This window comes from Opisthorchis viverrini (genome assembly GCF_000715545.1).
Source record: "Opisthorchis viverrini unplaced genomic scaffold opera_v5_405, whole genome shotgun sequence".
Lineage (NCBI taxonomy): Eukaryota > Metazoa > Platyhelminthes > Trematoda > Opisthorchiida > Opisthorchiidae > Opisthorchis > Opisthorchis viverrini.
In genome coordinates, this window is record NW_008752063.1 from 347,688 (window position 1) to 358,887 (window position 11,200).

Genomic DNA, 11,200 nt, shown 5'->3' on the forward strand with positions numbered 1-11,200 from the left:
TTCCATCACTTTGAATGGACCCCGAGGTCAGCTCTATTTGGCTAAGTTAATTGTTCACCTATTAGGATTGGTACGTGGCCCACATATGTGCAGGATGGTTAGACCTGACTTTGCTTACTGGTGCAAGCACCTCTAATGAACCTGACTGCTTGTGACAGCGATTACTTCCGAACGCGATCCTGATGGCATGATTGTATTGCAGTCAGATGCGAGCTATCTCATGTGGTCATTGCTGTCAGTGATACTGATGAATTAATCACCTCCCACGTACAAGTGTATGGAAATCAAGTTTCGACTGTTCGCCTAGTGGGGCGATCCCAGAGACGAATGGCTGATACAAACGTCTTGCATTCGAAGTGGAGCTCAAGGCATACATGAGGGTGGTGATAGGCAAAATGTTCTTTGTACTGGCAAACAACCAGAACACTGAAAGTTACGAACATATGGTACCCCTTCCCAGAAGATTGTCCATCCTCTCGGCCGGTCGAAATCATGCTCTGTTCGGGTGTCCCATCCCAGAGATTCATATGCTTTAAGTCGTATTTATACCCATACGACCAGTAATAAATTTTTTGGGAGAAAAACGTTAAGCTTTTCCACCAATTCACTAAAATGAGCCAACTACTGTTACCAAGGTAAGCTGCTTTTTAATTTCGTTTCCGAATAATACATACAATTCGTCTATAAAACATCCTTAGGCCTACCTACTACCCAAGGCTCATATTTCCGGGGACTTGGCAAGGAGGCTTATCAGTAGCTTCCACTGGTAGAGTTCTACATATTCATGTCCCGTTTAATTGAAGAAATGCACAATTTTACAGCTATCTCGTGGGACGCCGTTCCACAAGCTCACATGTGACCTCCGAGGGTTCAATCCAGTTCTGTCACCGCGAAACACGTCGGTGATAGATTGTAGTTTGAAAAGAAGTAACCACGAACTGTCCACCTCTGTTCACATGAGACAACTCCGCTGCCCGGGTAATTTCTAAGCCAACAATACTCTGAAGTGCATCTCTGTATTGCTTTGAGGACATCACTGGGGTCTAAGTTGACAGTTTCCAACAGTCTATCCGTCGCAATAATCCTCTCCAAGAATCTATGCTTGGTTTGCTAGCTGACGGTTGTCCTTGAAGAGACAAATTAAGATACTGTAACAAGACAGGTGTCTGAAATGTGACTTCGGAACTGTCTAAACCTAAGGCAGATGCAGACATTAAAGTAGTAACCGCTTTTCAGGGTGTTTTCGGGGATAGGTGGGTACGAGTTCGTAGGCCTCTCACTAATTTGTGCCCATTTTAGAAGATGGTATCGCTTGACCCAAGTTAGGATTGAGAATGATGAGAATTTTAATCAAGATTTCGTTCACTAAGTCAGACTTATTTGTGTTGAAAGACGAATACAGAGATCCGTCATTAAAATCCCCAGATCTCCCCACACTACCAACAATTGATAAATAGCCAAGAGGAAGAATACAATGCTCCCGAGAGGAACTTCCTCGACCAACCAACAAGCGTGACCAGGTGATGTGGATCCTGTGCCTAGAGAACGAGTACCACCATGTCCCGTCTAAATGAGGATTAATCACTGCTGATCAGCTACTCGTGGACGGACAGCTAAGTGCTCAAACCACTAGTCGAGAGGTCGAACGTTCGAAACTCTCGGGAATTTCGTGAGATGGACATAGCAGATGATTCCCAATAGAGGTGAAATAGCTTTGGCTTGTAGCACAGATTGGCTTCACTTGCCGGAAGAAATTTCCATTATATTTCAGAAGAGACAAAATTCCGATGAGTCAGCTTGGGAAAGCGAGAGGTAAACATAGTCCTGATGTGGCCCGATAGCTATCAAACTAATCGGGTAACTATTCGGAGTAACGTCCGCTACTTCAGGTGTGAACCAGAGAAATTCAATTCGATATGAACTGGATTGGTACTACCTGAACACCGAACAGTTGGTTGAGAGACTTTCCTGAAAAATTGCGAAGATTTGTTCGCAGAGAGAGAGAGAGAGAGAGACGCCAAAATGATGAATTCCTCGTGCTAGCCTCCCTTCGGAAGGATCACTGCTTGTCCATTTTATGTAACTTAGCGAGTAGGACAACAGCTTACATTACACGTGGACGTACAAATGCTTTTTGACCAGCAAGTCTCTTTCTGCAAGCAACTCTCATTGTGAAAAACTTATCGTAGTTAATTAGAAGAGACTCAAGATAGTGCGACGTCTCGATTTTTTCCTTCATAGGACGTCCACATGGAAGACAGGATCTTTCTTCAGGTTTAAATCACGCTTTTAGATCAATCATACAAAACAGAAATTACCAGTTCAAAGAGGGCCTTACCCGAACAAGTGGCCTGGTGCTGACTCCACCAGGTATCGTTTGGACCGGGGGCCCGATTCATGGCCCGTTTCACATAACCAAAATATGGTGGCCTCTGCTGACAGGGGCCGGTGCACCGCCACCAGTGATTCTGATAATTTGCCACCTCATCATGAAATGTGTGATAGATCTAAGAGAGAGAACAAAACGATGGACATAGTAAGAAATCAGTAGCAGTGCATGATGGTTGAAGCAGAGCGACATGAAACCGATTGGGCAGTCATCGTTTTCAAAAAAGTTTGGTGACAATTGGGGTGGGGGTGGAAACCCCAACCGACCAAAGGTCACAGCATCCCTCTTACACAACTTTCTTAGCACTAGCTCACCCACACAGACTAACAGAAAATTCAAACGAAGTTCAAGAGGAACCATCGAATGAACCGAACCAGAAGAACTAGACCCTAGGCAGGACCCAGACACATGTAGGTTCCCCCACCGACCCAACACTTGTTCAACCACTCTAACACACTAAAATCCCTCGGCCGACACCCAACAGAAATTTAGCTTGGCGTAGCTGATTGGTTCTCCTTCCGCCTTAAATCTCGACCAACCTCGGAACCTAGTCACTTAGCCTGACGAAGCTTTTGTGTCAAAAGCGAAACGTTGCCCAGCAATAAATCTACCGATTGTCGCCAAACTTTTTCGAAAACAGAGCGACATCTAGCTTGACAGGGTTAATGCTCATCATACCTACCACGGATTACTTGTCAAATCGATGGGGTAAACTGCGCTACTGGGATCGCCGGTTATCTCACTGCCCCTCGACTTGGAGCTCCAAACACGAGACGAGTCTAAGCAAACTGGACACAAATGAGCTTTAATGATAAAAATGCGCCAACTGTATGAATGTCGGGCAACGCGCTACGGTGGGGGGGGGGGAACACTAAAACAGCCAGGAGAATTCGAGGGAGGAACAGAAATACGATAATTGAGATAATCATTCCAACAGCGGTTTGGTTCAACTTTTCTAAAAACAACCTTTATTCAGCTTCCGCCACTCTGCGATTGTTGTCTTCAATCCTTTAACTGACACGACTACCTCAATACACTCGGCTCACCACGATTCGCCAAATGTTTTTGATGGGGTTGCAGTTCGAACTGTGGGGGCGAAATGGCTCAAGTGGTTAGAGCGCGAATTTACTGAGCGGAAGGTCCATGATTCGGAACCGACCTCTGCCTCTCGACTTCCCCTGTCTAGGCTCGGGCAACCTAGCAGTATCCCAGCCCTCGTGCTTTCTTCTGGTGACAAGGCAGCTAGGCACAGAAAGGGTGCTACAGGTGAACGATTCGAGTTCGAACTGTGAGCCATCCAACTAAAGAGGTAAATCTCACATAAATCTGTCAGATAAACGTTACAGGTGTATCATCATACTGAATAATCAAATCGTCACCCAAACAATCTATATTACCCGAAAGTGAATAACTAGTCGTTATCAACAGGAGATGAATCCGTTACCTTCCCTCGAAAAACATGACCCCGAAATACCACAAGAGAACAGTTGGAAACAACTCCCCTGATGTCACATTAGTGGCATGATAAGCCCTTTGGAGCGTCCCTATCAAATTTCATGCTTTTCTATCTATTCTTCCAAATGATATGATTCGGATCAGTCAGCTGGGTAAGCGCTGGATTCATGACGAACTTATTTGAGCCTAAATGTAGCTAAGGAAGGAAGGAAGGAAGCGTTCAGCTGTAGCACCCTTCCGGTGCCTAGCTGCCATGCCACCCTAAGGAAGCACGAGGGCTGGGATACTGCCAGGTTGCCCAAGCCTAGACAGGGGAGGCGAGTGTCGGAGGTTGGGTTCGAACCACGGACCTTCTGGTCAGTAAATTCGCGCTCTAACCACTTGGACCATCTCGCCACTTGGACCATCTCGTTGCTGTTCCAGTATTCAGAAAAACAAATAGTTTCACTGGAATTCAATGTAGTTTTCTGCAACATAGATACCATAATCACTAACTTCATCATCAGTCCAAAACCGTGTACAGGTTGTACAGTACATCCGGTGATGACGTTGACGGCTGATACCATTGGATTTTGGATGGGATAATGATGGTGAACAAAAGTCACAGGATTTAACCACCTCGGATGTCTGTGATAGGCTACGAATAGATCACACCACCACCTTGTCATTCGTTTGTTACAGAAGTCGACCACCAGTGCTCTCAAAATGGTGTGGCTTTCAGTGTTGAGTATGTGGATCAGCCGAATATAATCACGCACCATAGACAATGGCTATGCCACATTTGTCACTGTCTCCATCTACGGATTTGTCACATGTTTGTATTCCGAATCTGGGAAAAACAGCCGCCAAAGCGATTGAGTTTGTTGATTATGGCCCACGGGGTTGTTTGGCCAAGCCACCGCCTACAACACCTCGGCATTGCTTAGCTCATAACACGACTGAGGGGTAAGCTCCCATGGAGTTTACCTGTCCATCGGTATTCGAATCACATAACAAAAAAAGTACAACCAACAAAATGACGTCAGCTTGGCAAGTGGGTATGTGGCTTGTTTTTCCGAAAACCAAAAGTATATCACGCTAGTATACACTGTTCAATGGGGGCACTGCGTATGGTGCCTGGCAGCGATTTTACAATATTTGATTTAAAATGAATCAGGGCCAAACGACTTCGTGTGATGAGTGGATTCAGCAGCGCTAATTAAAAGAAACGGACTGACCAAAAAACAACCGCATTAATTAACGATTAATCAAAATCAAAATACCCAACAAATGCACGCCTTGGTAGAGAGTAAACAAGTGGAAGGCGTGCTTTCCCACTGGCGAAAAAAGCCGAAGCTTCATGATTCCTGAGATATTGTGAAACAGTGTCAGAAAGGCCTACGGGGCCGAGAAAACAAGGTATTTTGGGGGTCGACGTTTCCCACTGGCGAAAAAAGCCGAAGCTTCATGATTCCTGAGATATTGGGAAACAGTGTCAGAAAGGCCTACGAGGCCGAGAAAACAAGGTATTTTGGAGGGTCGACGTGCTGCAATATGTCGCTCATCACTTTATCAGCAGTGTTAATGAAATTCTCTTCACTTTTAACGTATTGGATTAAACTGCATTCGCAAGATAACAGACATTTATTACCAGGAATCCCAAAAGCACGAGTAAAAACTATTAGATATCGTGGGTTGACTTTCGAGAGAAGTTGAACTCACGCAACCTAAAGAATTGGTCGTTAAAGCCTCAGGTGGCCGTAGCAGACAAAAAGTCCTAACATACAGCTGAAAGGCGGTGTAGTTATACTGGCTAAGTTAGGGACAATACAAATTCAGACACAAAGTTCCCGGACACAAGGCCTAGTAACTTGGTCGTTATTCATTGACGTGGAAGACTTGTTCATACGCACGCTGCTGCCTTCTTAAGCAGCTCTGCTGCAGCCTGTGTTGGATGTACGAAATGCTAAGTCGGTCGTAGAACAAAGGAACATTTATCACCTGGCTTACTAGCGGCAACAGACAGAGCAACTGTCCAGCACCCGATCGAGGTTCACAAGCTAGACCCCATTAAAGTTTTTCGGGATCATTAATAGAAAACAATCACGGCTAATGTCATCAGTAAAACCTGGTATTATGTGTGTGACATTTGGTCACTGCGATTGGACAACTTAATCCTGTATCATCAAAAGCATTCTAAACACTCACTCCACCTACCACGATTGAAACCATCTGCAAGTTCACTCGCATACACAACCCCACATCCGAACGCATCATTTTACTCACCCCGTCCCTATCCCGTTGAGCTTGGTCCATCTGTTTGATGCCGTGCTAACCAATAGTGTTATCCTATCTAGTTTGGCTGCCTTTTTCACGCTTGGATCCACAGCTGTATTTGTGTGTTCTAATACGTAACAGAGTAATCTGAAAGGAAATCCTGGGAACCACGCGTTCCTCTACCCTTTTACGCTCAGTGATTAAATGGGAATCTGGGGAAAGTAAATGAAGGTGCCGTTGTGGGGTAACACTCAAAGTTTTCGCTGGATAGGGATGAAACGTTGTAGAGATCACACCACTAATATTGTGCATCGTTCAGCTTTTGTCAATAAGGCCAGTGATCCGGTTGAAATCAACAATACGAAAACGAGCTTGTTCGTTACACTTTGCTAATAGTTTGAGCATAACGTAGCGCCTATTTATACACAGACTAATATTTTCACACAAGTTAATCGGTTTATCTTTCTCATCCGAATGCTTGAAAAGTAAATGCTTACGAAGGTGGTTCGGTTCCATGACCTTAATTGAAAGCGGCTGCCTCGAAGGATGCATACTGGGAGGCGCTTCTCAACGGGAAATCCCACGGAGTCAAAAGTGGACTAATATAATCAGTATGGGTGGTATTTTTCGCGGCATCCGTGAGAAACCGAATATACCCACGATCAGTATGAAAAGCAGGGACGGGACCGAGTAACTGGCGTATAACCAACTAAGCGAGGGTGCTTTGCATTAGTTTCTCCTTAGTACTGGGTTGTTAGCGAAGCTGGAGTAAAGCTGGAACTGTCACGCGGTATAGAGCTTACTACACTTGATGACGGAATTCCGTGTGAAAATAGCCACATTAGGAAATGGACCAGGGGTGAAGTGCATTTGCTGTCTATCGATTGACAACTGTGGTGCGAGATGGTCAAAGTGGTTAGAGTACGACTTTACTGACAGAAAGGTCCGTGGTTCGAACCCAAACTCTGTCGCTCGACTTACCCTGTCTAGGCTTGGGCGACCTGGCAGTATCCCAGCCCTTGTGCTCCCTTCTGGTGGCATGGCAGCTAGGCACCGAAAGGGTGTCACAGATGAACGGTTATAGATTGACAACTGTCGGCCAACCAGTTTACGCGCGTAGGAGGGTGCATTAGGAGCTCGTACATTTTCCCACTAGGTGGTCTCAGTCAATGGCGAGCACGGAATAGTTCCCTTTTTTGAGTTATGACGTTTTAAACGTTGTACAAGTGTCCTGATATGCTTGCGTAAGGCCACATGTACGAATGTCCTTGTGTCGTTCACCTGGACGAAACAAACATTCCATTCAGTCATATATCTGCGGCATTTGTTTGCATCGCATGCACATAGCTTTTGGCTCAATTAATTGAACGAAGTGCAAATATTAACCACGGGCGTTGCTTTCAAAGATTATATGGAAAGTAATGACCGCATATGATTACCCGTGTACTTTCGCCCATCGAATGCAGTTTGGCACACAGCGATGGCTTAGATTTGTTGTTTCTTGAACTATGAGCTACTAAAGACCTCATGATATTACAAGTGAAAGAATGAACTGTCAGCACATTGCACACAATGTCTTAAGCTTCAAGGTATGCTAATGTAGCATTGATTGCTACCGTCCATGTGAGCACTAACAGCCTTTCATCACTCACTTGGCCGGTACCACCCACCTGAAGTCTGAAAAAGGCCTAAAATGGCAGTACACACCCTGCTGAAGATCACCCGTCTGAAAGATCTTAATATCAATTGGGATTTCAGTCGGCAAAATTTCCGCAAAAAAGTATCGTTCGAGTTCCGTTTATATGCACCGGCAGAATTGAAACGCTGCCGGCAATTCAGATAGTAACCAGAGATACGTTGAATAACTATTTCGAATCAATTTTTCGTTATGATAAGGAAGTGGTCATTCAAATAGAATTTAGGATAAAGAGGTGCGTCTGCAGGTAAAACGAATGTATCTAAGTAGATCTATCGCGAGTATAAGCCCTCTGAGATACTAGAATTAATGATCTTAAGTCCGGGCCAAGAAACCTCAGCTGATGCCAAATACAGATCAGAAAATAATCTTACCGTAATACGCGTTCCCGCTTGTGCGTTAATACGCCTCATATGAAACTGGAAATTAGGTCCATGACCTTCCCTGTCCTAGAAACGTTTCAGCAAATAAAGAAGGAAGGCTTACCCTATCATTTTGTGTGACGAACAAAAACGCATGTATCATTTCGTGCTGAAAAGGGAATTGCATGAAACCCCGAAAAAAGATCCCAAACTTACCAAAAGTGTTTCCACAAGGTCACTTCTGGGACGCAATTTTAGCAAAGGTTCACTCAATCGAATAGAACAGAGTCCACCGCGGCCCTCATAACAGCACAAACCGGCACAAAGAGTCATCCGAGGACTCCAGCGTACTTCTACGGAACTCAATTTTCCATCGAAAAACGTGGAGTTGAACTGCAAGAACAAAGCTCGCACGTCAGGCGCCGGATCGATCAGCTCCCACATCGGGTCAACAAGTGACATTTCAGTCTTACTCATTTTCCGATCGTCACGTGGCACGGTAGTGTTGATGTGCCGTCCGGACTTTCCCTTATGACCTTGCTAATGGAGCAATTAGATGAAAATGGAGTCAGACATACAGTATATGGATTCTCCACAGGCCGGGGTATGATATGATCTGAAAAGAGTGCCTCAGGAAATAATTGTATGATTTTTTCTACCTCCGAATCAGACCACATTGAGATGAGCTGTCCAAGGCAAAAGGGAAGAAACGACTACTGAGGGAACGAAACGTGCACGTTGTTAGTACGTTTCAAGTGCATTAGCGATGTTCGCTCTTAATAAACAAAATTCAACTATCTTACTGTGCAGGGCTTCCCGCTCAACAGTCATAAATGACAGCAACACCACAGGAAAAGACTAGCGTTTCACTACCGACCAAAAATGTCAAATGAAAAGGGTGAGGCAGGGAGGGAACTGAGGCAAGCATACCACAAAGTGTCTGCACCTCTAGCACTCAGACAAACTGTATGGAGACTGACAACATGAACGCCGCCGACAGCGGTTAGCTGTTTCCGGCCAGACACTGGTGAACAGCACCGATCATTCCCTTCCCTCGAGTCAAATTTTGTCCACCCCTAGGTTCCCGCCATTCCAAATAAGGCACGCAAGTCAGTGCATTTTTTGGCGTGAGCAAAAACATGACCTAGGCAGCTTAGCTTGTAGTGTTGGATTCAGTATTTGAGTAAAGCAACGTCTGCTTCACCAAAGACCTGATCGCTGATCACCCCATTACGAATTCCCTGGTTCCAGTAGATTCCAACTATGGTTTTGAAGGCACCGGTGGTAAAAGACCTGAAGATGTTTCACATTCTCCGTTCGATGTTGGCAAGTCTGGGCTGTACAACAACATAGCATGTACTGTAGTTTGAAGCGCGCGTCCTCTGAGAACAAGTGCTGCGCCTTTTTTGTGACTAAAGCTACCACGTAACCAGATTAGATCGCGGAGGTAGAGGTACTCTCAAGCCAATGGTGTCTAAACAGAAACAGTGGAAAGTCAAAGGATCGGAACTCTGAACCTTCCGATTAGAAGCACACGCCTTGACCACTGGACCATCTCAAGCTCCTCAACGCATGTGTTTTAGCACTCAGTAGCAGCTCAGATGATAAGATACGGTAGGATTCAATTTATATCGAGTCGATTTCATGATCGTTGCTACACGCTGAAGATTTTGAAAAAAATTTACGTGCGCAATGATGCATCAACGGTAAATACTTGTGTCAAACAGCCACAATCACCAGGATAGAATAAACTAGTAGATTACAAAAAGGACGAGGTGCCGACATATGTCTTCAGAGAACAAGTTGGTCGCACCTCCGAAAAAATAATGAAATAAGCACAGAAGTGACAGTAAGCTCGCCACTGGCATCAACTGCGCACCGTATCCTTCCAGGTTATTGCCTACTTGCAAGGAGAACCACATAAACCGCAGTTGAGAATTCCAGTCCAGTCTATTAGCTTCAGATTATGCACCAAGAGAACGTTGATTCCAACCACTGCAAATTCGGTCACCGAGAAATAGGGGATCTGGAGAGATGTAGCCAAGCATAAGGGACGATGGCGTCATTGCTTAGGTCCTGCTGAATCAGTACAGTAATTCGACAAATACTGAAGGTAATGGAGAAGCGTCACTGAGTGCGTGACTGAGGCAGGATTCGCCCACCCGAATGCATCATTAAGTGCTTCCATACTTCTTTGAGGCGAGATGGTCAAGTCTGTCACGAAGAAACTGGACCTTACCATGGTGTGACGGTTTGCGCACCTCAGCGATCCATTGAGCTATACTGGAGTGTCCCCGTGACACTCACAGTCTCTCAGACCAGGTTAGTCGATGGTTAGAGGTCTGACAAACAGTCTCCTGGCCCTCTAGGTTGGGGGTTGGAACATGTGGCGACTTGTTCCGTAGAAATGTTAATGCATTTGCATTTCCCGCCAAACACCGCTGCCTTGCGTCAGGCTTTTGAGCCAAAGGCTTTGGTTGAGGACCCTAATCGTCCTCCTGTCTAGGTGTGGGTGCCCTGGCAGTATCTCAGCCCACGTACAACCATGAAACTTACAACTAACAATAATCTCACACCATATCAACCGTCGCGCGGTGCCATTAGCCTGGTCGCCTTACTTACTGCATACAGCAGGATGGGTATGTGAAAACAGTCTACTGCTGACGCATTCTTTCTTCGTCTTTCACATACTTTTTCTTCCTCCTCTCCCCACCCGATTAATACTTCCCTCCTTGTAGGCCCATCAGTTAGGACTGACGACTCGTTCGTTATGCATCGGTCTTGAGCGCAACATGGTGTCACATGGCACCAAGAGCCTCAAGTGTCTCCAAACCAATCTTCAAGCCTCGACACCCAGTCTATATGGCCGTGTTCAATGTACTCTGTAGTCTGAAGCAAGCAGGACAACAAGCTGTTCGTGCATTCACACTGAGCTCGCTTGGCATTGGTGTGCTGTGTCTCAGAAACGAGAATTCAAGATGCAAGCATAGTGATTGAACTAACCGCTCCATCAGTCCCCACTCGATTCGGGCTGCGCATCTC

At 45.4% G+C, this 11,200-nt stretch overlaps 1 protein-coding gene across 1 annotated transcript in view; it reads right to left on the minus strand.

The window, feature by feature from the left end:
- Positions 1 to 8,835, minus strand: part of T265_10775 (hypothetical protein) — a gene marked incomplete at both ends in the record, with an annotated part of 21,900 nt that extends 13,065 nt beyond the window's left edge. The window contains 5 exons of the mRNA XM_009177242.1: positions 2,339 to 2,507; positions 8,171 to 8,245; positions 8,283 to 8,327; positions 8,375 to 8,698; positions 8,737 to 8,835. Of these exons, the coding sequence (XP_009175506.1) occupies positions 2,339 to 2,507; positions 8,171 to 8,245; positions 8,283 to 8,327; positions 8,375 to 8,698; positions 8,737 to 8,835 (712 nt within the window). The remainder of the gene's footprint in view (positions 1 to 2,338; positions 2,508 to 8,170; positions 8,246 to 8,282; positions 8,328 to 8,374; positions 8,699 to 8,736) is intronic.
- Between the last annotated feature and the right edge of the window lie 2,365 nt (positions 8,836 to 11,200).